General features: G+C 31.3%; 1 protein-coding gene and 3 long non-coding RNA genes across 9 annotated transcripts in view; 3 read left to right on the forward strand and 1 right to left on the reverse strand.

The window, feature by feature from the left end:
* LOC110439537 (uncharacterized) overlaps positions 1-27,954 on the forward strand; it is a 57,768-nt gene that overhangs the window by 17,162 nt on the left and 12,652 nt on the right. The window lies entirely within an intron of this gene.
* Positions 1,814-9,289, forward strand: LOC148680775 (uncharacterized). 2 transcript variants are annotated; one of them, XR_015942864.1, is made up of 8 exons: positions 1,814-1,949; positions 2,384-2,470; positions 3,352-3,479; positions 3,574-3,627; positions 7,546-7,622; positions 7,832-7,912; positions 8,853-8,945; positions 9,174-9,289. It is a non-coding gene; the product is annotated as an uncharacterized LOC148680775 (long non-coding RNA). The 2 variants fall into 2 exon arrangements; XR_015942863.1 differs by having other exon boundaries at positions 1,829-1,949; positions 2,366-2,470.
* LOC148680776 (uncharacterized) lies at positions 7,533-13,127 on the reverse strand. 2 transcript variants are annotated; one of them, XM_088650281.1, is made up of 4 exons: positions 12,903-13,127; positions 11,033-11,078; positions 7,726-10,772; positions 7,533-7,608 (listed from the first exon to the last, which is right to left on the reverse strand). In XM_088650281.1, the coding sequence occupies exon 3, from the start codon at positions 10,766-10,768 to the stop codon at positions 8,765-8,767; it is 2,004 nt and encodes a 667-aa protein (XP_088506407.1). In that variant the 5' UTR covers positions 10,769-10,772; positions 11,033-11,078; positions 12,903-13,127; the 3' UTR covers positions 7,533-7,608; positions 7,726-8,764. The 2 variants fall into 2 exon arrangements, with proteins under 2 accessions (XP_088506407.1, XP_088506406.1); XM_088650280.1 differs by lacking the exon at positions 12,903-13,127 and having other exon boundaries at positions 11,033-11,130.
* On the forward strand, positions 10,613-22,466 carry LOC148680777 (uncharacterized). 4 transcript variants are annotated; one of them, XR_015942835.1, is made up of 8 exons: positions 10,613-10,744; positions 12,055-12,153; positions 15,030-15,098; positions 15,234-15,281; positions 15,361-15,437; positions 15,601-15,647; positions 17,458-17,533; positions 21,685-22,466. It is a non-coding gene; the product is annotated as an uncharacterized LOC148680777 (long non-coding RNA). The 4 variants fall into 4 exon arrangements; XR_015942833.1 differs by having other exon boundaries at positions 15,234-15,250; XR_015942834.1 differs by having other exon boundaries at positions 15,033-15,098.

Here is a 27,954-nt window from a genome sequence, read left to right on the forward strand (position 1 = left end):
TCAGATGTTACTCTCAAATAAATGAAAACATTGCTTCAAAGAATTAATGTTAAATAGAGGTGCAAAAGCTTAAGTCCGCCTATTTATTTATATAAGATAACCACAACGTCCTCATAAAATAAATAAAAAAAAGAACACCAACAACAGTACTTGCATTAGTATGTACTTGGACAAGTGGTCAAATTCGAGGAACCGACTCTTTTGTGTTCGAAACTTCATCATTGCGCAAGTGCGCATGGTTTCCTAAAGAGCATCACAGTGAGCACGTGGAACTTCGTCGCCGCCAGTCCCCGCAGGAAAACTGAGGTACGTAGTCTGATTCATTGTTATGGATATGTGTGGTCAGTAATATATTTATTCCGTTTTGTTTTAGTAAATTTAATAAGGTAATAACTTTATTTAAACGAACAAAGCTAGGTTTAAACATGTTGCGATGACTGACTGAGCATCAAGTGGATTAATAGTGCCTTTTCAATTTCGAAGAATCTGTTCTTTAAATTTCTTAGAGATCATACGACAAATTGGATGTAAAAGAATGCATATTGTAAAAGTGCACATATACAGTAGGGCTGGGAGATTAATTAATAACCTATCCATAACCGAAATAATTCCCCACGTGGTGATTCTAACACCAATGCTTAGGTTCCACATTTTTACCTCAGCAAAGCTCAAGCGATCGCAGGCATTGTGATTAATATTCAGAGGCATTACAGATCATTAAAAGCAATAGTTTGTTTTATTTTTGATTGTTGTATGACCTAATGTGTCAAGCATTACCCACGTTTCTTCAGCGTATATTAATAATCAAATCGACTGATATTTTTTTATGTTTTCCAATTAGCACATAACATGTATATAGCTCTCTTTTCGTAAAGTGAAGCGCACACATTTTTTCACATTATGATGTACTTTTTACGCTTTATTATTATTTCCTAATTTCCAAGATATACAAGTTTTTAAACTGAAAGTAAAACAAAAACTGATATGTAAAAATTAAATGAATTGAAATAAATAAATGCAATTTGATTAAGTACAAAAGATAATACTTTGAAAATAACAATGATTCAATATTTGGAAAGGAAGTGAAGTGTTAAATTAATCAAAGTTTTGATGTAATGTTTAATCGCCCAGCCCTATACAAGAATCAACAGTTCTAAAACACTCTTGTGTATTAAACATAATTTTACAATATTTGAACAGCATGTGCTAGCTCATATAAGCTTATAAAGATGTAATGACAGTTCCATCTTTAAAATGATTGCCTAAACTGTTAATTGTAAGACATTTGACGTACCTATCACAAGTGTCCCAATATTTGTGTTTTTTAGTCCTCTTTTTTTCTCCTCCACACCAGTTGAGCTGTTTGGCTACTGGAACGAACACTTTGGAGCAAATACGCCATAACTCTAAATTTTTAGAGTTTGTCCTCCTCTGATGGATAACCTCTTTATCTTAAAAATAAAAGATGATATTAAATCTTTACAGTCAGTGCATTATGGCCCAGTTTTACAGACAGGGATGAGCCTAATTCTTAATGTAAGATTTTAAAACTGCTTTTATAAAAATGCATGTGAAAAAATTCAAGAAAACAATACTGGAGTGCATCTTATAACAGAACGATGGCAATGAGATTTTGTAAGGTATGTTAGTGCAAATTAAGTGTTGTCTGTGAAACCGGCCATGTAATAGACATGATTTACTTCACAACAGCTGTAAAATCCTAAATATTCGTACCATCTTTTCCATCATTGGATTTTCGGCTAATTGCCTTTTCCAGTTGTTCAAGGTCTTCCATTGTTTCAATAGGAAAGATGTAATCCTCAATGTCCACCACCATTTGAACACTTGGCCGAAGCAAGAGACTGGACCACTGAAGTTAGATGGTTAATCTTCATGTCCAGCTCATTAAGCTTCTCCAATATTGCCCTCTGCACAGCTCAACACAGTAGGTAGGTCCCTGCAAGCAAATTTTTTTAATACTTCAGTTTATGGTTACCTCAACATTATCTAATGTTAATCTACAGTATATTCACATTAAAGTTTTTTAAAAATGTTAGAATTATAAGACTGTCATAATTATTAGTCACAATTTGATTTTAAATGCAAAGATTAGTTTTAACATGTTAATTGTTAACATTGGTGTAAGTGGAGTAATTCACAGCTTCACATGTATAAAACATAATAATAATTATTCATGAGAAGTAACTGTCTATTAAAAAATACAAATGACTTACTCTTTGCTCTAGCCTGGTGGGTACTTGAGGTTTTCAGTTCAGAGGTTGTGACTTCTAAGGGATTGTACTGAAAATGTAACATTACCATGTTATTAATTACACACTAATTTGCTGTGTTTGCTCTAATGAAGGTTGTTGTACCCCAATAGCTCAATGTGTGGTCCCCAAAGCATCCTCTTGCTCATTTCCATCAGACATGCTCACTGGAAAAGCTGGTGTTGAGAAAGGTCAAGTTGGTAAGTTGTATTTTTTTGTATGTATGTATATATACAATATATACAAAATATATAAAAATATGTATATATACAAAAAAAAAAAAAAAAAAAATATATATATATATATATATATATATATATATATATATATATATATATATATATATATATATATAATTGCAATAAATGTGTTTAGGATTTTCTCTGTATAATTTAATAATTTTTTTATTTTTGTTAATTGTAATGTTTTAATCAAGCATATATAAGTATTTAGGTGACCAAACTCTTACTTTAATGGATATAATTGTTTAATAAAACTCTTTAACTCTATAAACATTTGTTTATTTAACCAAAATATATACTCTATTCACTGAAAAATAGATAACATTATTCATATTCAAAAGGGGTTTACGCGGTATATGCTTAGCAATTTTTATATATATATATATGTGTGTATACACACGTGTGTGTGTGTAAACATATCTGTAACTATTTTTAATTTCAATAGTTGAAACTAAATATAAGAAGCAGCCCAGCCATATTTGCAATATTTCAAATTGTATATTGCATATATATATATATATATATATATATATATATATATATATATATATATATATATATATATATATATATATATATATATATATATATATATATATATATATTTTTTTTTTTTTTGTAAAATCCAAATAGGAACATGTATGACATATATTTAATTTGCATATATCTAAATGCAACAGATTCCAATATGGGCATGATCTTTCTTGACATTAAGATGGTACTTTTTCTACTGTTATAACTAAATTGTATTCTCTTGTTTGTTATTTAGCTTTAGTTTTACAGTCTGGTCTAACATACAGCTTTAGTTTTACAGTCTGGACATTTCTTTAACAATACAGCCAAATGAAATGCTGAAGTATTTACCTGAAGTGAGACAAACAACTTATGTGGTGCTCTGTCTCGTTTGAAATGCCTGAGCATAGAAAACGTGTCCTCTGTTGGGTTGTACAGAAAATGTTGAAGTAGTGTGAGTATGTGCACCAATTGTCCTTCTGATTTCTTATTTAAAATACTGATTGATTTATTATTATACATTTCATTTTTTTACCTTGATTTTTCAGGTTGAGGTTTATCCCAAGTGTCCTGTGGCTCCACTTCCTGGCAGAACCTCACAGGTACTTCTGGAGATAGAACTGCAATTATTTTCTTTGGAATTATGAAAAGTTAGACGACATTTTCAATTTCAAATACCTGGTTCAATGAAGATTCAGTCTTTAAAGAGGCATGCAATTTTGGACAGAATAAGCACATCATGGAACATACAGTTTGTGCATAATTATTATGCAAGTCAATATCTGGTCATATATTTATTCTATTGACAGGGAGTCATGGCTTTTGCTGGTACTAACAATAAATAGATTAAAATGTAAGAATATGAGAGATGGACTTAAATGAACTCTGATAACTTACTGCCAGATTCTGGAACATAATATATTTTAAGAGTTACAAGAGGAAGTGGTGCTGGTCCTTCTAGATCAGTTCTCAACCTATACCTACAATGGTCTCGGTCTATTTCAGCTTGTGGTTATTTTTCAGTGGGTACACTTAGACACATTGTATCCAATTGTGTCATTCATCGTATCATTCTTTGACACAAGCTGACACATTGTACTTGCTGGTGACTCTAGGGTTCCTGATGCTTTTAAACCTAACTGTTCTAATGATCAATCAGAGGAATTTTTCAAGATGGATGGAAACTTAACTTAAAATAAACACTAAAAACTTCTTTAAACCGATACAAATGGCATGGTGCATGTCCTTTTAGCTCCTAACCTATGCCTATAAATGTCTCAGTGTATTTTGCAACACTCCTGCTTGTGATTATTTTTACGTGGGTGCAATTGATACATTAAGTCAAATTTTGTCGTTTTGACACAGAAGCTGACACATTGTATTTGTGTTGGCACTGGCGAGCTGGGTTTCATAATGATTTAAACCTAACTATTCACCTTAATTATTGCAATCTTATTTCAGAATAATATTTTCTTCTCAGCCATTTTTTGTGACTTCAATCTTCCTATGAGCGTTTCTCACCTCAATTAAAAAAAGAACTAGTGTTGCATTTTCTCCTAGCCATATAATATATATTTTTTGTTTTTAATTGTGGGTTAAATCTGTTTCTTTTTTTTGGGACCATAAAAATATATTTATATAATTTAAATATAATATAAATATATATTTTTAATCAATGTACACACAGCCCCTCATATTGACAGCAAAACAGATTTTAATTTTTTATATTTTTGCAGATTTATTAAAAATTAAAAACTGAAATATCACATGGTCCTAAGTATTCAGACCATTTGCTCAGTATTTAGTAGAAGCACTCTTTTGATGTAATACAGTCATGAGTCTTTTTGGGAAAGATGCAACAAGTTTTTCACACCTGGATTTTGGGACCCTATATATATTTCTATATTTTCACCTAAAGTGGACATTTTTCTCTAGCTTCTGTGTGTATGTTCAGTAAATCCACTTTTAGGGCAAATAATATGTTATTTTCATAGACTTTAAAGTGAAATAAATTAACACAAACATAGGGTCCTGAGAAAAATGTAAATTTTAGAACAAAAATTCAGACGACACGAGATTTTTGCATCTGAACTCTTTATATATATATATGTACATATATATATATATATATATATATATATATATATATATATATATGTATATGTATATATATATATGTATGTATGTATGTATGTATGTATATATATATATATATATATATATATATATATGTATGTATGTATGTATATATATATATATATATATATATATATATATATATATATATATATACATACATACACACATACATACATACATACATACATACATACATACACGTGTGTGTATATACATATACAGTTGAAGTCAGAATTATTAGCCCCCCCCCCCCCCCTGAATTTTTTTTCTTTTTTCTTTTGGAAAAAGTATAATTTGTTTTATTTTGGCTACAATAAAAGCAGTTATTTTTTAAACACCATTTTAAGGACAAAATTAATAGCCCTTTAAGCTAATTTTTTTCTTGAATGTCTACAGAACAAACCATTGTTATACAATAACTTGACTAATTACCCCAACCTGCCTAGTTAACCTAATTAACCTAGTTAAGCCTTTAAATGTCACTTTAAGCTGTATAGAAGTGTCTTGAAATATATCTAGTCAAATATTATTTACCGTCATCATGGCAAAAATAAAATAAATCAGTTATTAGAGATGAGTTATTAAAATTATTATGTTTAGAAATGTGTTGAAAAAATATCTCTGTTAAATAGTAATTGGGAAAAAAAATAAACAGGGGGGCGAATAATTCAGGGGCTAATAATTCTGACTTCAACTGTATATATACATACATATAAATACAGGGCTTGACATTAACTTTTCATCACCAAAAGCCCTGTTTGTTTGTTAATGTCAAGCCCTGTATGTGTATATACAGTTGAAGTCAGAATTATAAGCCCCCCTGAATTTTTTGCCTCCGTTTATTTGTCTCCCCAGTTTCTATTTAATGGAGAGATTTTTTTCCACACATTTCTAAACATAATAGTTTTAATAACTCATCTCTGTTTACTGAGTTATTTTATCTTTGCCATGATGACAGTCCATAATATTTGACGGGATATCAAGACACTTCTATATAGCTTAAAGTGACATTTAAAGACGTACTGTGAAAATTTCCTGAATCTGTTACAATTGAACAAAAATTCAAAGGGGGGCTAATAATTGCTAAATGCTAAATAATTGCTAATTGCTAAATATTTGCTAAATGATGTTTAACAGAACAAGGATTTTTTCACAGTATTTCATATAATATTTTTTCTTCTGATAAAAGTCATTAGTTTTTTTTGGGCTAATATATAAATATATATATATATATATATATATATATATATATATATATATATATATATATATATATATATATATATATATATATATATATATATATATATTACTTTGATTTTTTTTTAAACACGTTTAAGGTCAATCATATTAGCAATAAGCGGTAAGCTTTTTTTTTTTTTCAATTGTCTACAAAACATACCACTGTTATTCAATGACTTACCTAATTACCCTAATTGCCTAATTAACTTAGTTAAGCCTTTGAATTGCAATTTAAGCTGAACACAAGTATAATCTATCTAGTAAACATGTATTGTAATAAAATCTGAATCTCAAAGTTTTTTTTTCAGCATCATTAAAAATTCCTGTATAAGATGCTTTAAGAAAAGGAATGTATTTATATTTATTGTTAGCTAAGATTGGAATAGGTTAAATGTAAAAAATATGATCAGAATATTACATTTAATTAAATTCAATTCAGCTTTATTTGTATAGCGCTTTTACAATGTAGATTGTGTCAAAGCAGCTTCACATAAGTGGTCATAGTAGCTGGATCAGGGTAGTTCAGTTTTAGTGTTTAAGTTCAGTTCAGTTTTTACTTATAACAGTGTAGTAACTGTAGGTCTGTGATGCCTATTCAGCCATCAAAAACTTGAACCAGCCTGTCCTGGTCTTTTGAGTTGTTATGAATGCTGTGAGATTACAGCTATTACAGTTTGTAGTATTCATGAAGAGCCAGTTACCTTGACACGTGGAGAAGGTCTCAAAACAGGCCTGCTGTTGCTTTTCCGCAATCTGTTGGTGGTCATGAACAAATGCTGTTAAAACTGATTTATAGATGTTATATCTCACATAAACATATTACTTTTTACTACACAGATTTTTAAAGCTTAGGTGTTGTTGCTTCTAATTAGCAAATTAAAGTTATTTGTGGCTATTCCTTAGAATGTAATCTTCAAGTTATGATTGTACATTTGATACATTTGAAACTAAATATACCTGATTTTAAAATGGGATTGTGATGTGAAAACTAATGCTGAATTCAAGATTATAATTAAATATATTTATCTTTGTTACTTAAAAATACTAAATGTTGCTGTTCTTTTGCTTTTGAATTTACATTTAAAAGCAACGTGTACTTTGGCAACTTACTTGGGATTTTTTTTTTGCAGATATTTCAGATTCAGAGATATTGGAAGTGTACCAAGATTGTATCCATTTTTGGGAAATCTTGTCAAAAGATGCTGAAAGAAACAAAGTATGTAACTAAATTCATGAAAGTATTAGTCTATGGAACATCACGAATTACTGATTTTAATCTTTGTGTAATGTTTATTTACAATGTGTCTCATCCTGCTTACCCAACTCATGTGGAATTCTGGCCTGATGCTTGGTCCAACCTTTTTCTGGTTGTGGTGCCTCCATCAACCGGACACTCTTCAATATCCTGTCTATCTTTTTGTATAGAGGCTACCATGAGTGACCCTCTGAGTACTAAAACTTTGCTACAGATCCGGTACTTTCTTCATGAAGGAGCTCCACCAAGAGGTACATTTTTGTTTTTTTAAAACTGCAAGAACCTAGGCCCCCATAACGTTGAATAATTAAATTTGAGTTGTTTTTGTGCAAATACACAAACTACATTTTGTGCAAAATTATTATGCAAGTTAATATTTAGATTGTATTTTTAAGCACATTTTACCAATTCCAAACATCAATCTTAACCACTAGTATTTTTGTATTAATCATTTATAATTGTTATATAGTTGTCCGTCAAGACTGGAAGTGAAAAAAGTACAATGTAAGTCACACTGTATTTCATTAGTCAGTTAGTTGAATTTAAGTTCTCTACATGTCAACTAATTTTCAGAAGATTATAAGCAGACTGTTAAGTTGGGGTTAGGGTTAGTGTAAGTTGACATGTACTTGCAAAGTTTCTTATAGCCAGTTAAATGTCTGTTGAAGGAGCAGTATCAACAGATACTGAGCAGACAGTCTACTAATACTTAAATGGACCATCAAAATAAAGAGTTACCTAATGCAAGAACTTGTGTAAAGAAATTCAAAATTGTAATGAAAAAGTAATGACTATATAAACATTTTTGAACCATTGTTTTCGGACTTATCATTTTATGTAGCATTTTTTAGCATTTGATTAGCATTGCATCCTTTTTAATAATTGTCAATTTTAATAACTTGCTAAATAATAGTACACATTTAAATAAAGCGTTTTTCACTTCTTGCCTTCGTATAAAAATATATATTGGTTATAGTTGTGAGTGAAGTTTGGAATTTACAAAATGCTCTTGAATAAATATCATCTTGCATGATGATTATACACACTGCACTATACAGTATATATTAAAATAAAAAAGGTAAAAAAAAAATTGGTATAGGGAATTATTTTGTGTGTAAAAGTGGAACTGAAACAAAATAACTGCCGCAAGGGACTAGGAAAGCTTTTGCCTCAATGTTCTCAATTTTGCAGAGCTGGACTGGTCCTGAGATGACATCAACTTGGTAGATGCCAAGTGCGGAGGATGGAAGGGGATAGTCAAAAAAGAGTTCATGTTTGCTGAAGGTAGTGTAGGTCACGTAAATGTCATCATTTTCTGAAAATATGTTTTCTAGCTTTGAAACCTTTCCATTAATGTAGACAAAACGGTTTGCCTGGTCCAATTTCAGAGTGTATGACTCTGTTTGTAGTTCTTTGAACTGTGAAGCTCCAACAAATGACTCCGGTAGAGGGCCAGCAGCATGCGGTTTTCTGAGCACTGGTGCCTTGTTTTTGTCTCTTTTTTTGTTACAGGTGTGCAGTTCTGAGAACCTTCTCACGACTTGACTTAACGGACATGAAGGTTTTCGTAGAAGTTTCTTCAGCTTGTTAAGGTGATTCTCGTAAATGAACGCACTGAAATTGTCAAGGACATCATGGTGTTTTGCATCTTCTGCCAGATGGACAAGACAGTGGACGTTATAAGACAGAAATTTTGGACCGTATAGCTGTCCAAAGTGTGTCACAAACAGTCGGAGAATATCATTGGCATAGTCAATGTGATCACCAATTAGGCTGTCATTGCAAAGGATGAAGATTCCCACAAAAAGCAGCAGGAAGTTTTTGTATGCTTCAGTGGTGAGCAGGTCTTTTAGCATCACAGGGCCTGTGTACAGTAAGAATTGCCTAAACTCAGTTGCCTTCCATCGATCTATTTCTCTGACTGCTCTTGGTTTGCGTGCAAATTCTACAGGCACGTTCTTCTGGGCACTGACTAACCGTTCTGACAGCACAGATGCTTGAAATCCTGACAGCCTGCAAGTTAGAGGGCCCAGTCGAAGCCAAAGGTGTAGAAGCCGCCTCATGACACCAAGGCACACAAGGTGCATGTAGTCAAGGGGGAATCCAGAAATCATGTCCAGGGAGGTTTCCTCCAGAGGTGAGGTGCCATGGTGGTGGTCTATGTCAGTCTTATTTCTAAAGCTCTCATCATTTCTTAGAGGCATGTCAGTTCTAGGAAATGTCATCCTGTTCTCCAGGTACACACCATCCTGTATGCACTTTTCACATCCATGGTAACCTGCATGGCCTTTCACTTTTTTCAGAAATGCACGTGCAGGTGCATCACAGATCATAGAGGAAAGCTTGACTGTTAACTTCAGTCCTTCAAATTCAAATCCATTTCCTAACTCTTTGATTTCAGAGATAAAGTCTTTGAGGTATTCGTCCAGGGAGCTTGGTTTGCTGTCACCACAAAATAACCCTATTGTTACAGGCTCCTCCTGCACCAAGTTTTGTACTTTGCCAAGAATGGGCCAGAATTGAGTTGATGAACTTTTGTATAAAGGAAGACCATCAATGCTCACCTGGAGCTTCAAATCTGTTGTGTTCCTCAAAATGTCCTTGTTGTCATAGAGGACCCCTGAAATGGATTCCAGTAAACCAAAATGGTAGTACTGGCCACCAGCTTTATTTTGCATTTGTTTTTTTGAACGCACTGTTCCTAATAACGTCCTTGCATCTTTAGGAAGACTCAGATTATGATTTCGAAGGATGCTGAGTAAGGAATTTAGTGCCACGTGTGTTATTTTGTTTTCTGTTGCCCAACTTGCCAAGTCGTCGTTAAGAGAACTTGAATGCAATTCAGTATCTGCATCAGAGTCCGACTCTGAGTCAGATAGACTAATGAATGATGCACTTGCCATGGTGTTGCTGCATTCAGGTGCATCGACATAAGACAAACAGTCCATGAAGTCAGTATCATCTTCAACAGTGCTGCTTGTATCTGTGCCATCATACTCATCCCTCAACGGTGATGCTGATAACATATCCATTGATTGAAGCTGTTTGTCCACCTTGGCTTTGGCTTTTCTTCGCAGTGTCCAGTAAGACTGTTTTTTGCAATCCATGGCTCTGAGATATTAACACACAAAAAAATGCATTGCCCTAACGTGCAAAGCCAACTACATACAGTGCTTTTCAAATGCAGTATTTGTAGATCCTTACATCACATACTCTGGATATAGCTTTTACATGTAATTGAACTCATTATAAAATTTAAGCTTGTTAAATTAAATGGAGATTAATAGATGATAGACAACCAGAATATGCAATGTTATGGATCCCCAAGATTGGAATTTGGAACTACTTTCTTAAAGACAAATTACACATACCTTATTATTGAGTGTGTGAGCTTTTGATGTAGTTGTCAGGAAAACTCTGTAATTAGAAAAGAGATAAATTGGTAAGGTCAGTTTCGTCGTTCTTATAATGCCTAGAAATAATATAACAAAGCTAAATAAATGTGTAATCACTTTTATGGAGTAAAATTTGTTTAAATAAGAACTAAACTCCTTAAGAATGCCTATATTCTGCTATTCTTTAAAATTAAAAGTTTTTTTTTGTTTTTTATCTTGCCCAGAATTTAAAGTTACAGTTATGCTAGAAATTACAATTTTATTACCATTTACTCACCATTCACTTTTTTTAACCTGTATGATGTTATTTCTTAGGTTGATTACAAAAAACGATAGTTTGAAGAAAGCTGGAAAATTGTAACCATTGCCTTCGTTTGTATTTGTTTTCCTGCCATAGAAATCTATGGTTACAGGTTTTCAGCTTTTTTCAAAATAACTTTTTCTGTGTCCAACAAAAAGATGTAAACTTGAAACTTGAGGGAGAGTAAATACTGAGTTAATTTTCATTTCTTGGTGAACCCTTTACTGCAGGAGACAAATTGTTATCATAACAAAATTTGAAGGAAGTTAAGATCAACCTATTTATTTATTTATTTATTTTTATTATTTTTTACTAAGATATGGGTTGAGTTGTGGGGTTTGAAACCAGAGGTCTAGGGAGGGTTATGTATTCTAAACTATGCAGTTAAAAAAAATCTCCTAACAATTGTTACTAATGTTATTCTTAATATAAGTCATGGAATGAGTTTTTTTTCTTTTCTTTTAAAACAGGAAGATTGTTCTATATTCAAAGATTTGTTACTGTTCACTGAACTTGAGGAAAGTTCCCAGGAGATTTATTTGTTTAATGTTTTAGGCGAATGGCTACAGGATAATATATTTAATTTAATTTGGATTTAATTTGATATTTAAATCGTTGACACTGTTTTATATAATAGAACTTAAATGGCTCGAGAGTAGTTTATGATCATGACTTTAAAGCATATCCTTATCAACAGGTGGCAGTAATACGCCTTTCTATAAATCTGTATGCCAAACGCCAATGTTAAGAAGAAGATTAACCACTTCCACGAGCTTCACGCCACGGCTTTTTACAGGTAAAGCAATTTACTTTTTGTTTCATGGCATATTTATCCTACATAGTAAATGTGTGCGGTCCTAACGTGAGGTAATGTTAAAGCAGGGAATGCGGTATTGCGGAGAAAATTATATATTTTATAGGTAAACGCAGTGTTCGTAAAAATTGTTGAATGGGAAAATGGTAAATGCTGATCACGCTTATATTATAAGCCGTTTTCATCTGTATTTGGCGCTGATCACTAGTTTTTCCACTAACAAAAATATTTTAATATGTTGAAATGACTTGTCAAAACTAACATTTTATAAGCTTGCTTTTGAAAGTTGTGCAAACTTTGCAGGACCCTACTCCTTCGAGCGAGTCTGTAATCATGGCATGTTAATAAAGACCGTAGTTTCGTCCTTAAGCATTCAACAGCGTTCACGCGTTACTTTTCTCATCGCTGTTGGACCAAACAAATCAGTATTTTCCCGCTCCGGCCTGCAGTTGGGCCACGTCATTTCGATTATTTACCATGGTTTACTATAGATAAACAAGTAAATACATATTTAATAAAAACGGTTGATGTAGTTATGCCATCGTAATCATAGTTTTTCTGTTTTTTTTTAATAGATACGCATTTTAAGCTTTTCAGGTAACGTTAAGTACTTTTTAATAAATGCGCTAATAATCATGGTTTTACGGTACAAAAAAATCCTTGAATGGATGGCACACAAGTAATCTTGTGTCGGAAGGCTGACATTTAACGTTAATAAAACTAATACTTGCCAACAACCGACAAATGAACCTTAAGCTTAACCGAATAAACAATGGAAAAAACGTAAATATGTAAACAAACGAATAACCACGAATGAACAAGATCGAACAGGATTGTATGTACAAATTAATGTATTTACAGAATATTCTTAAGCTAAAAAGCCAACTATTGTAAAAAATAAATAAATAAATAAACGTTGAGGATGCTCTCTGTCATCTGTTTGCTAACTGCCGTTGGTGATGTGACGTAATCGCCTCACTACGTGTCACCCTCACCCAGACTTGAGCAGGGTAACAGAAATGTCCTGTATAATATAAATGTCTAAATTGTTAGAAATTAATTAATTTGTTAAATATATGTATTTTTATTTAATCCTATTATTAATATTATTATTAGTGGTTCAAGTGTGAAGCGCTGACCCAACAAACACACAACGTTGCCTCAACGTAGCGACCTTCCTACAACGTTGTACCAACCTTGCAAAAAGGTTGAGGATTCTACGTTGTTGCTAAACGTTGTCACAACGATGTCATAAGGTTGCCATTTAAACATCACGAGGGCCGCATACTTTAGGTTGTGCTTAGGTGGCGTGGACAACCACTGTACAACATTTACTGGTCACAGCTGAATCAGTTTAAATTTCAACAAGCCGTCATTCATCAACGACCGAGGAGACGTAAGTATTGTTTTATTTCTTCTTGCTAAATAAGATACGTAAATCGTGAATATTCAAACAAACCTACGATTTCGACAACAATCTGTTCCAACATTACACACACACAAAAGCCGTAATGAAGTTATTACGAGCGAGTAACATTTCAGCATTCCGTTCACGGACGGCGACAACATTAAAATCATTATGTTAAATCTCTCGATAAAACATTTCCTGATTATTTACCTACGCCTAGTCTTTAGTCAAATGGAAAATAATGTTTTTGAAGTTCAGTTTTTTCCATATCCATAGTGATCAGTCAGTATGATACTTCATCACACGAGCCGACCCACTTTTTACAAAACACACAAAACACCTCTGTGCAGTTTGCGTCCCGTTAAAGGGACAGTTCACTCAAAAATGATATGTACTCACGAATTATTTGCCCTGTAAATAATAAGTGATTCCAAACCTTTAAGTTTCTTTATTCTATTGAACACTCAGGGGCGCAACTGCACATTTACTGATGGGTATGCGGCTTCAACTTTTGCGCGCCCCCTTTCAATCCAACTACATTTTATAACAGGCAAGTGATAAAATGTGGAAAATATTTCCATCAATAAATTAAAGATATTTTTTCATAAAGATATCAATATGCTTTAAAAAAAACAGTTTCGCAGTTCTGAACACAACTGAAATAGTTTGAAGTATAGTAAAAGGTATAATTACATTAAGCATGTTAAGTCACAAAGAAATGCATCTCATAACACCCCAAATTTCTTCTTAATTTAATTTTCACTTACTAAATGATTATAGCACCTTGACTAGCCTTGCTTTTGGACTTTTTGTAGTACATTTGTCAAAACAAAATGAAAGCCATGGGAGTCCTAAAGGGCAAAAGAACATTGCAATTACTTCTCACATTCAGACTGAGGCAGAAGGTCTGTCTTTGCAAGAACAATTGACTGAAACTGCTAAAAGTGAAATAAAAAAGACTGTCAAATGTTTAGTGTAAAAAAACAGAAACAAACAGTGTGAAATGTTCTATTTAATTGAAATGTTATAACTTTGTTTGTAGCTAAAATTAAAATAGTTTTGAGCTAAGAAGTTACCAAAAGGCCTGATGAATCAATATGATACATAATAAATTCATAATAACATGTGGTATAAAAATGGGGTGAGGGGTGAAATGATTTTTTAATTTAATAAAATACAATATTATACGCGTATAAAATGCTAAATACATTTTTTAAACAAAAAATATATACATTATTTGAAACTTTTAATATGGATAATTTCAAAAATAGTTTTGGCACAATGGCGCCCCCCCCATGTGTGGCGCCCCTATGCACTGCATATACTGCATACCCCCTTTTTGCGCCACTGTGAACACTAAAGACTGTAAGCATTTGCTTTCATAGTAAGAAAACGCTAATTAAATTTACAGTTTTCAAGCTTTATTTAATACATCTTCTTTATTGTTCAGCAGAAAAAAAGCTAAATAAGTTTGGAACAAATAAAGGATGAGGCTAAATGGCAGAATTGTCAGTTTTGGGTGAGCTATTTCTATAAGTTAAAGTATTTAAGTTGATGTTCATATGCCTAATTAATATAGATATTAATAAAAAGGTCTGCTAGTCTAAATTTCTATTTTGATTGGTCTTTTGATGTTTTATTCTTTGCTCAACAGGCTAATTTCACATGGAGGTAATCTCTATTGATAATTTCTGGGTTTTAAGTATGTGTAAGTTGCATAAAACTCTATTGTTTAACCACTCACTGTTGTTTTCAAATTACTTATGTAACTTGTCTTTCAGAATTTTTTCAGCTGTTGAATTCACCTCAGATCAGTGTTGCTGTAATTCCTGATCTATGGAAAGAATAATTGAATGAGGTAAGAAGTATACTACTCTATTTTACTATCATAATAAATGTAGCTATGTTACCTAAAACAGCATGTTCATAATGTGGAAAATAGATCATGCTTATGAAAAATTACTTTATTATTTTGTACAGCTGTTATTGAAATGACACTAAGTTTAACATTCAATTTACAGCGAGCAACGCCACAACTACAGGACCTCTTTCTCTTCTCATAATTTAAGTAAGTATTCGGAGACTAACTCTGACTTCTGTTAACTCAAACCTGTTTTCCCTGTATCTCTAAATTTATTTAATTGTATGTAATTTTGGTATATGATATATTATTAAAGCATTAAAATAAAGTAGGCTACATAATTACTCACTGGAGATTTTATATGTAATAAAATTACAATAAATGTCTGAAACTTCAATAACTTGCTAGTCATAGTCGTTTCCATCTGTCCTCTCTTGTTCACTGCCTATTTTGACTTGTGTCTGCTGTGGATCTCTGAAGCTGGATTATTTGTTGAATTTGTTTCTTCCTCTGACTGCTTTCTCCATACCAACAACTATGCCTGGTCTTCAGCTGCGCTCCACGGTCTGCTGTATTCTCCAGTACAGAGCTTAATTGCCCAGTGTCTGAATTTTAATTTTCTATATTTATTTATTTATATATATATATATATATATATATATATATATATATATATATATATATATATATATATATATATATATATATATATATATATTTACATTTTTAATGATTTCTTGTTTACTTTTCTTGTTTGTTTACCCTTTAGTTTAATTATATATATATATATATATATATATATATATATATATATATATATATATATATATATTATATAATCTAAACTTTATACTGTTTGCTTATAATTAGATGTGTACTGTATGTATAAAATGTTGTGAAATATATAATAAAAAGTTTGATTATATTCATTTGTGTGTTATTTTAAGTTTACACATGCAGTTGTTAAATTAAATAGGAAAAATAAATGAACAATATTTCATATTAAGCAATACTGGGAAAGAATTGCTGTTTATCCTGTATTCTAGGCAGTATTGATAAACTGCCACAAAAAATATTAATACAAGTAGTAAGAACGCCGCCTCGCGGTTGCTGAATGTCGCACGACAACGTTGCTACAGCCTTCTCACGTCTTACATTTCTACGTTGTGACAATGTAGCGAGCACGTAAGCGGCAACGTTGCCTTTAAAAAAATACAACGTTGTGCGGACATCGCTACAACGTAAATGTGTTTGTTAAATATATGTATTTTTATTTAATCCTATTATTAATATTATTATTAGTGGTTCAAGTGTGAAGCGCTGAAACCCTAATGTTTTTGTTGTTTTGTATTATTCCTGTTTTCAACATTATTATTATTATTATTACTATTATTATGGCCTAGTTTTTCACTAATGGATAATCTGTCCATAAAAAAAACTACATGCCATACACCACATACTCTACGTATTTCTCTACTACTGTTAACTCTTCAGCTGTTCTGTCACATTTTTGGTAGTGTGAAAAGTCATCACTCACTGTACATAATATTAGAATGTCATTATTACAATGACCCTTGAAACGTGCTACAGTGAGTACAAAACTATTACATTTACCAAATAAATGTTCAGGTTTTTTTCTCGTAATGTTAAGTGGACATTCTTCAAAAGCAGTATTAATTATTTATTTGTGTGTAATATAAAAGGTTATTGTTTTATGTGATTTGTTTATCTTTAATATCCAAATAATTTGAATAATTTTAGGGGTGCAAATTTCCGATATCAGGAAAAATATTATTTGTTGATTGTATTATTATTTTTTTCAGGTGTTTTTGATTAAGTTTCTTAAGTATGTTTCCCCTATCATTGGTAATGTTGTGAATGCATAAAAAGTACTAAATTCCGACATTTAATTCATGGAAACATTAATTAATGAACGGTCATGTACTAGAGAGTTGATTTTAATTTTTTGAATTAGCGTATATTAACATAAAAATATATCCTTACCTGTCTCATGCAGAATTCTGTTCTGATGTTGAGCTGTGGTCCCTTCATCCAGACGCTCTTCGAAAACCAGTCTCTTTCACAGACATCAGGTACTTTTTTGTGTGTGTGTGTGTGATTTAGTATCACGTGATAACTTGCTACATAATGTCATATTCAATGTGCAATATAAGGCTTAAAATGTGACAGTTAAGGGTATGAAAATTTTTTGAACTAGAGCTGCAGAGTTGGATGAAATAATCAATTTATTTTTTTGGGCTTATATTAAAGATTGTGTGTGTGTGTGTGTGTGTGTGTGTGTGTGTGTGTGTAACATTTGGAAATAATTAAAATAAATATAGACTAAATCAAGACTAAACATATCTGTAAAAAATTTAAAAAACTGTGCTTTTTTGTTGTTGAATCAAATGTAAGAACTCTGAACCAAAAATTTTATATGTCTCCATATAGTATGTTCATAGTAAATATCAGAGATAACAAAAGTACATGCATACTTAAGTACAAGTTCTCCTGTTAAAAATGTCAGGTAAAATTTGAAGTATTGATTATACTTTTGTAAAGTATAAAAAGTAAAAAAAAAAAGTAAAGAAGGATGGCCTCAAACATGTACACAAGTTAAAAGATTCTAATAACCTGTTTTAGTTTCATGCTTGTAAATATATTGCACATCATATATACATTTATACAAAAAAAAAAACTTGCATTACATTTTTAAAAATTTTTACCTGATAATGCTTATTTTCAGCAGGAAAGTAGCCAAATACTAAAGCTCTGCAATCCCAATAGCACTTAAAATGTTGCTCCATTGTCTTGGCACAAACTCACAACCATCAGCTGCCAGTCATGTTCTTAAACTCTTAAATTTAACACTTAATTTAGTCCGAAACATTTTTTTCTTTTGCTTTAAATTTCACTATTTTTTTCTTCTTTTTTTGCATTTACCCTCCTATTGACTTATGGGTCAAATAACGCCAACATTTTAACAGCAGAAAACAAATACCCTAAACCAGGGATCACTAAAGTTGCAGTCTGTTCTGTAATGTTACGCAGAGTCAGTTTTTTTTTTTTTTTTTTTTTTTTTTTTTGCACATTATTTTGACAATACAAGGCTTTCCCAGTTTTTATGATGCACACAAAGATTCTCTTTTTTGGCTATGCTACATGCTTTTTAATATTAAGCTATTTTCTTTAAACCATAAATGTATATTTTCCTGCCATGGGTTTATTAATAAACAATCCCTCGCCTGAACTTGCCGCGAGAGAGATTGATTATTGAAACCACATAATCAGCAAAGAAAAATCATATACTCGTACACAATCTTTAAAATAATTACATTTTTAAAAATTTGCAAATATATAAGTGAGATTTGTGATACAATTACACTAAAGCAATCCTTAAATCCTTTCCTCTGAGCAAAATAAATCATCCATCTGTATAGTAGAGTAGTGGAGATACAAACAAAAATGTAATTTGTATATTTTTCTTGGAAAAAATGTATTTTTGAAACTAATTTAGTTTGCTATATTTTTTTACTTAATTTTTATGATTCTTTGTTCAGTTATTAATAAACAAGAATAATGAATAACATTTGAGTTCATGCGCTTCCAAACTATATACACTTAATATACGCTATAAACACTTTCCGCTACAAACACCTTAATATTTTAGAAGTTTGTTCAACCAATAATTGATCTTATCCAGCCGTGTCCCACCCATAAGTAAGCTGTAAATATGCATGCAGCCTATTTTTTGATTACCTGACCAGCGCATTAACAGCAGCACCCACTGATATAACCAAGAAATTATGAGCTCCAAATTTGCAGTGTTGTCATCCACGTGACGGAACTCGTCGTGAAGATGGGGGAAAATTAAACATGCTAGACTTGCTGCGACGGTGTCGTGAGGGGTCGCAGACATGGTATCGGTTGAACTATGCCACATTTCACGAGAAAAAACGATTGAATCTTGTCACGACGCCCATTTGTCGTTTCAGATTCCCTGCGACACCCTACGTCAAGAAAATCGTGTAATCTGAAAGGGGCTTAAGTCAAGAATACAGCATTTGTAACTATTTATTAATTGATACTAACAGTTATTAATGTAGAGTTCATGCTTAAAGTAAATTCATTAAACTCATGTTTAATAAATGATTCATGGTGTAGTGTTACCAAATATCCTGCTTCAACATTTATGAATACTGTCTTGCTAAAAAAGCTTCCACACTTATTCAGGTACATTTTAGCATTAAAAATGCACCCTTTACTGTAGTCAAAAAAAGAGTGTTGACCACTGAGTAAACACTGATGAAATGCTACACACTGATGAGGGAAAACATGAACATTCAGTTTGTGATGAAGATATGGTTGTTTCTTTGTGATTAAATAGATTTGAAGACTTAAATAAAAATTTCCTGGTTTATTTTTCGAAGTTTAATGAAGCCAACCCAATTTTGACCCAAAGGACAAACAGTGAAGACAGAATTCTAGGCAACAAAATCAAACAGCAGCAGATTTTAGCAGTTCCCTTGATTTAAGTGTTTGTTTTTTCAGAGTACTGTGGATATTTTACATTTATTATATCTATTCAATGCAAAAAGCAGCATACAATGGTGTAGGTTTCCCTTTAACAGTTACATCCTACTGTTTCTACTGTAGCATAAATGTGGCTAGAATAAAAGATGAAAAAATTATGTATTCCCTTTTTTCCATGCCCTAAAAAATATTGGAATCAGAATACAGAACTGATAAGAACCCGTTTCGCTAAAATTAAGATGATACCCAATCCTGCACAGGTGCGATTACAACCTTTAAAACTTTTTAAATTATCTTTTTTACCATGTGATAAATTCTTGATCCTTTGAATTATAATCGCATGCGTAAAAATACACGTACAGTAATTTCGATGTTCTAAAATATTTAAACTTTTAAAATCAACAGTGTATATATGTATAATGCTAAAACTGTAAGAGTGTAAATTTAGAAAGTGGGAATTAATCAGAAATCAAGGAAATAAATTATATTTTTTGTTCAGAAAATTGCACATTTATTTTGTAGTTTTAGATTAAAAGATCAGAGAAAGCATGTACAGTACATACACAGTAGCTGAAAAAAGACAATTTCTCAAGCATTTAAAAGCCAGGTTTAACTGGTAATGTGCTTCATTTACCTATGATCTGATTGACCTAAATGGATCCGGTGTAATTGGCTTCAGTCATATTTCTGTCACCGTCTCCATCTTTCTTAGCCATCCTTGAATTTCTCATGCTAAACTTCATACATACAGTACGTGATCATAGGTTAGGAAAGCAGGCACGGCACGCATGTATGCTATACCAAAAAGATAAATTGATGAATCAGCAAGGGGCTCAAATTGGGTAATGACAAGTAACATGAATCATGTCACAAAACACATCAAGACAAAAGTAACAAACCTGTTTTACATGTGTAATGAGTAGAAAGTACAGATATTTGTAAAAATGTAAAGCGTAAAAGTAAAAATTTGTCAAAATAATTAAGTACTGATACCTAACAAATCTACTTGGGTACAGTGACAAACTATTTGTATTTCATTTCTTTTTCTCATTTTTTAGTTGTGCCATTTTTTTGCGTCTATGCTTTAAAAGAGACAAAATGAAAATTGTAGCCTTTGTTTTCTATGCTTTTTGCAACATAATTTGCCCAGATAACTGCTGTAAATCTCAGCTTATGTCCATTGAGGTTTAAGGAATTTTGGATGGAGAGATTTCCATACTGAATCTCACTGTGTTTTTCAAGTTCTCTGATCTCGGCAGAAGTGAATTATAGACAATGGCCCCCTAGACATGGCCTTGCTACAGAAGCTCTGCTCATAACTATGATGCAGCCCAAATAAGTTTTGTAATACAGACTTTTATATCACAGTTTACACTTTAGGCCATGTACATTTTGTAAATTTGTTTATTAAAAATAATAATAATTATAATAATAATTAGTTTTACTGCAATCACCTTGGTTTATTAATTTGTTTTAATAATGTTTTTCATACAGACCCTTTACTGTATTAAGCTGCATAACCTGTTTAGATTAAAAAAAAAAAAAAAAAACTCAGATGTCAGTCTTACAGATTTTGAATGTGGTTTTAGTACTTGGCTGCATTGAATATTTGCTTATGACTAGTAAACAATACAGTAAGTTTGTGTAGAAACTCTTATTACCAGAATGTATATTGTTACAGTCCGTCTATAATAATTTTTCTATTTATCAGGGTCCAGTGACTTTTGGGGGGTCTGCAAACTTCCAATGAGGACCATTGACCAATTGAAAAGGATTCACTCAAGGAGGGATTAAATGCCACCATCTCACCCCAATCCCTTGGAAATTATGGGTCAATTATTGGGTGATGGCTTTTCCACCACCAAAACGCTTGTAAATAGTTGCCTAAAACACATGAATAGTTAATTGTTTTAGGCTGGAACCGTTTATTTTAATTTCTAATAATACATTTTAAAATATAATTGTATAAAATGCCATGTTGTTTTATGTATTGTAAATAAACAAGTCATTCAGCACCATTTCAGTAAGTAACTAATGTCAAGCAGTTGTGACTGTTGCACATAATTATTGTGATGCTGTATAAAGTAATATCAAAGGTGACAACATACTTGCCACACAATTTTTATATCAATTGACATGACAAAATTGCAGTTAAGGCATGACAATGTCAAAGTTGCATCAACAGCAGCTTGTAAATGGGATGATTTGAATTAAAACTTTCTTGAAATTATTATAATTATTTTAATTGGTGTCAATGATCCCTTTGATGCAAATTCGAGTGACTATTTACCTCACAATCGCATAACATGTTGTATTTGGTTATGACAAATGGGGAAAGTCAAAATTTGTCAGCAACTTGTACAAACTGTTCTGCTTGATTTTGAATTATCTGCAGATTAATTTGGGCATGCATTCATGGCAGCTTGGTGTATGTTTCAATCATGGCTATCAGCTTTTACAACAGTACTGCAAAATAAATTCTCAACATCTGAAGTGGATCTTAAATGGAAGTTCTTTTCTACTTAACTTCATTTAAAAAAAGTGTGTTAAGTCATGTTTATCAATTTGATTTATTTAGCACATCTGTACATACAATACAAACACCAAATACATCTGTGCACGGTCGTATATTATATGTGTTCACTGGCCAATGTTGTGGATAATTTTGTAAGACTTTTTTTCTCTCTTGTAAATAATAGTATTTTATTGTCTATCACAATGATCATTTAAAATAATCTTTTCATTTGCAACAATGTATAAACTGCCAAAGGTTAGTGAATTTTGTGAGGCAGTATAAATTGAATTTAGTTTGTATAGTGCATTTTCTTAAAAGGCTTTTTCCTTTTCATTATCAAGGTTTGTTTGTTAATTAATTTAGCAATTGTTGGTTTTGGCTTATTCACTTGAGGTTTAATTATTTTGAGCAAAATATGAAAAAGGGTTGTCTGTGTAGTACATCACTTTTTTAAATCCATGGCATGGGTCAGCTTTAAATGGCAATTTTTTTTAATCACCCTTAACCGAATTGTTACTCAAATTATTAAGCTTGTATATTGGACTTGAAATGGCAACTATATATATATATATATATATATATATATATATATATATATATGTATGTATATATATATATATATATGCTTTTAGCAAAATAACACTGTCGGCCAATAAAAAGCAGGTAAGATTACTGCTGTTCTTTATTTATTTTTTTTGCATATACTTTACTCAACCTATTGATAGATCATGAAATCTAACAAAAACAAAACTCTAAAAAAAAAGATATAAGGCTGTGTGCATGATGGGTCCAAAATGTGTTCGTGTGTTTGGATGTGTGTGCTGTACTGTATTTTTATTTCTTATGAAAATAAATTAAATTATTAAAAAAAGTTTCAATAGTTATTAATTCTGTGAACATATACAGTTTTCATTATTCTAACTAAAGAAGCAGTGCATAAAATAAACTGGCAGTACTAGACAGTACTAAAACCGGCATAAAAAAACAATCAAGCTTAAAATTTGAACGTCATGAATGCTAAATACATTATCAGTGACATTGCCTTAAACCCCATGCGTCGTGACATCTCTGACAGTAAACTAATTTGACACATCGACATTTCCTCATTCTAGTTCAAGCTGCTATGGTCGCGTCTGTTGTCAGCTTGCCTCGGTAATTTCAGGAGTCCAAGATTCGTCGTATAGACGGCGTATAGAGGTCAAAAAGACGGCTCCTTAACAAATGAAAACGTTCGATCGAATGCGATGTTTAGCAGATGTTACGATCTTTCAAAGACGTCTCCGCGACGTACGTGTGCTATCTGGGAACGATAGAGGAAAAATTAAAAAAAAAAAAAAAAATATATATATATATATATATATATATATTTTTATTAATTTTATTTATTAATTTTATAAAAATGTATTAATATACATTTTTTTACCTGTTTAACCATGCTGCGATTTTCTTTTAAATACTCTTATCATCTGGTCGTCCATATTAGGCTGCTTTCGTATTTAAACTAGCAGCCTAAACTTTTCTGTTGTGGTAGGTGGCCTACCACTTATAAGTAAAGCAGATTTAGTGGACTTATTTAGTCAATATTTATTTTATGGGGAAAAATAGATTATAACACACGCAAACACATAGGCTATGCGTTTTCTACAGATAAGTTTTGGTTTTCGTGATTGTGTTGTTTGTCATACAGTAAAAGAACAATGTCGAAATGGCAATAAAATAACAATAAATAATTGATTAATTAATTACAATTAATAATAATAATAACAATAACAACAATCATATAAAATATTTACATTCACTTAATTGGTAAACACTGTGCGTTTTTATTACGCGCTGGAGGATGTTATTTTGACCATTTTGATTTGGTTTAATAAAAGATAAACATGTAATATTTAGTTATATTTTAGTTATCCTTAGTTATCTTCTTATTATTGTCATTATTATTAATATTATTATATTTATTTTATATTTAATAACTTGTAGACTCTTTAAACAATGAGGAAATAACTAAACTTTTTTAATTCAAGGCCCAGACAGCTTGTTTTGTAATTTAATGCCGGCTATAGGCTACCACCTGAAGGACGGTTATACGGCGTGTTGTGTTGTCGGCCGTCACCGGAGAAAATTAATTTAAACTTTAAAACTTTAGTTTTTTGGACTTTTGTTTGAAAGCTTTAGTGGCACTGTAGCTGTCCAAGGTACTGTTGTATAATTTAAATTATAGCCTATATATGCACCAATAAACAAGATGAATAAATGAATGAATGAATGAATGAATGAATGACATAAATATAGATTCTTAAATGTTGATATTGTTTTTGCTTATAAAAAATAACAAATATTAAACAAAAATGTAATAAAAATAAAATGAGCACTTTTCAATATTTATACAATTCAGTTAAATATAAGCTGGACATTTTTGGGGACATGTAATTTCTCTGTGATCTTTAATATATACTGGGTAGCTATATTTTCTAAAATCTCAACCAGGAATTGCTTTAATATGAATAAGCTTTACATCCTGATATGCTGTTGTTTCATTTTCATTCTTATTTCACTTGAAAAAATCGGTACTTAATGTTTGAATACTAAAATAAATAACAGCCATTGTTTAAATGGTTATTTTACCAACAAAATGTATATTTTATATTTTTATCAACTTTTGATATAAAACCTCTGTGTAATTTATTGATTGTTAAAAATGAAATAATTTAAGTGCTATATTTTTTATTAGTGAAAGTGCACGCTTACTTTGCCCAAGGCCTCTCAAAAAATATATTTCTGCCACTATAATACAAATGCACTATTATTGTTTTATTATCATTGTTTATTTTTCCTTAATGTATGACATTTTTGATAAATTTATTTCCCCTCCAATCATTTTCATTCATCACGTTAAATTTAGGTAATTTTCCCTCCAAATAAAACTGATTTGCTGTCTTACCTGGTTTAGCACGGAATGTGAGCCTAACAGCTCAGCATAAAAAAGGGTCCGAACGATTGGAAAAGCGGCTTTTAAAGAGACAAACTATATACGAAAGTTGTTTCAAAAAGATATTTTTTCCAAGAAAAATATACGAATTATATTTTAGTTTGAGGCCAACTGTGCGGGTGGATGATTTTCAGTCAGTGGAAAGTAGGCCTATGAATGTAATATGCCTCATGTTGTATCACAATCTTCTGTCATATATCCCAATCTTCTGTCATATATTGGCAATTTTTTTAATATGTCATAACACAAATGAGACTATTTTAGTAAATATGTAGCAACTGGGGTGGAGAGACCTCTTAATGATCTGATATAATTTTTTTACAAATAATATTTTTGCAGCACAAACGAGCAAAAACGAAAGTAACATATTTGTACACAAATATAAATATCTGTTGTTCATTTTCATGGCACAAACCAGCACAAATCTAACCAAATATTTTGGTTAAATCCAAACAAGGAAAACAGATAAAGTGTTTATAAATGGCAAAACCAGCACAATTACACCTGTTTTGTGCAATATAGAGTTACGTCGCGGCTCCCAAAGTGTTTTGATTAGGCAATATCTAAACAATACAAACAGATAAAGTGTTTATTTTAATGGCATAAACCAGCACAAATCCAGCACTAAAGAATGTCACCTGTTTTGTGCATTTTAGAGGAAATATGGGGCGCTGAGTAACGTCGCGGCTCCCGAAATGTTTTAATTAGGCAATATTTAATCAATAAACATAGATAAAGTGTTAATTGTTATGGCACAAACCAGCACAAATCCAGCACTAACATCCCAGACAGCACACATACGTTGGGCCGACGTCGTGCCGATTTTCAAAATTCCATCGGTGCGATGTCGCTCAGGGAGCGTTTGCTAATTGGCAAAATGTCGCCGCGACGTCGGCAAATGATCGGAAACGCTGTCCGGCCGATGTTAGGACGACGCAACCGGAAATGCCGTCCGCTCCGCGGAGGCGCTGTTCTCAGGCGTTTTGCTCATACTTATGGACCACTAGCTGCAGCAGCTGCTTATTTATAATAAACACGACACACCACTCTCAATAACAGTTGAAGATTTATTAATATTTTCACAAACATACAAATAGACTAACATACTTTTATCACACATAACCATGTTTTACCACGTTTAAAACAAAACCAACAAGTTGTACTATAACCATGGCTGAACTACTGTGCAATAAAGATTTTAAATACAAAGTCCATTGCAGCATGTATATTAAGACCATAGGAATATTTACAAGTACTTCAAAACATGTACACTAAGGGTGACTATAGTTTACTATAGTAAAAACACAAATAACTTGTGTAAGCACATGTTATAATGCTTATAATTTCTTAAATAATGTTAAAGAAAATGCATGTTTCCAAGACTATAATTTTAATACCAGTCATGATAATACCAGTCATGTGTTCAGTATCCAAAAGACTTTCTTCAGGGAGTTACAATAATAAAAGAGTACACAAACACAAAATAAATACCAAGCAAACAATATTTACAGTAGTAAATAAAATCATACAAATTAAAATAATTGTCTGATAAAATCTTATTCAAGTCTGTAGTCAACTTTTTTTACAATTTTTTTTATAAATGGCATTCAACAATTTGCAATCTCCTCTGAACTAATAACACATCAATAATATAAAATAACAATACTTTCTCAGGAGATAACCAGTTTTTTTAAGCAAACTCTAATGCACGACACAAAACAGTTTTTGTCATATATATATATATATATATATATATATATATATATATATATATATATATATATATATATATATATATATATATATATATGTATGTATGTATGTATATATATATATATATATATATATATATATATATATATATGTATGTATGTGTGTATATATATATATATATATATATATATATATATATATATAATCCCTTAATTTCTGTTTAACGGATATATTTTTAACACATTTCTAATCACAATAGTTTTAATAACTCATTTCTAATAACTGAGTAAATAATATTAGACTAGATATTCTTCAAGACACTTCTATACAGCTTAAAGTGATATTTAAAGGCTTAACTAGGTTAGTTAGCTTAACTAGGCAGGTTAGGGTAATTTGGCAAGTTATTGTATATCAATGGTTTGTTCTGTAGACAGTCGAAAAAAATTGCTTAAAGGGGCTAATAATATTGACCTTAAAATGTTTTTTAAAAAATTCAAAACTGTTTTTATTCTAGCCGAAATAAAAGAAATAAGACTTTTTCCAGAAGAAAAAATAAAATTTTCTTGCTCTGACCTATATATATATATATATATATATATATATATATATATATATATATATATAAAACTGGTTGTAAATTGTGTACAATGTTCCAAGAAAACAGACAAAATTAAAAGAAATAACCTGTCATTTAATTTTGTTTTATCTTGTGGAATGTTGCTTACACATAAAAGGGGATATATAGGTGGAATAAAAAGTGT

This window comes from Danio rerio, chromosome 4 (genome assembly GCF_052040795.2).
Source record: "Danio rerio strain M-AB ecotype USA chromosome 4, GRCz13ab, whole genome shotgun sequence".
Lineage (NCBI taxonomy): Eukaryota > Metazoa > Chordata > Actinopteri > Cypriniformes > Danionidae > Danio > Danio rerio.

What these genes read in the sequence shown, in the direction of transcription:
- LOC148680776 (XM_088650281.1), bottom strand. Translation starts at nt 10,768, where the DNA reads ATGGATTGCAAAAAACAGTCTTACTGGACACTGCGAAGAAAAGCCAAA.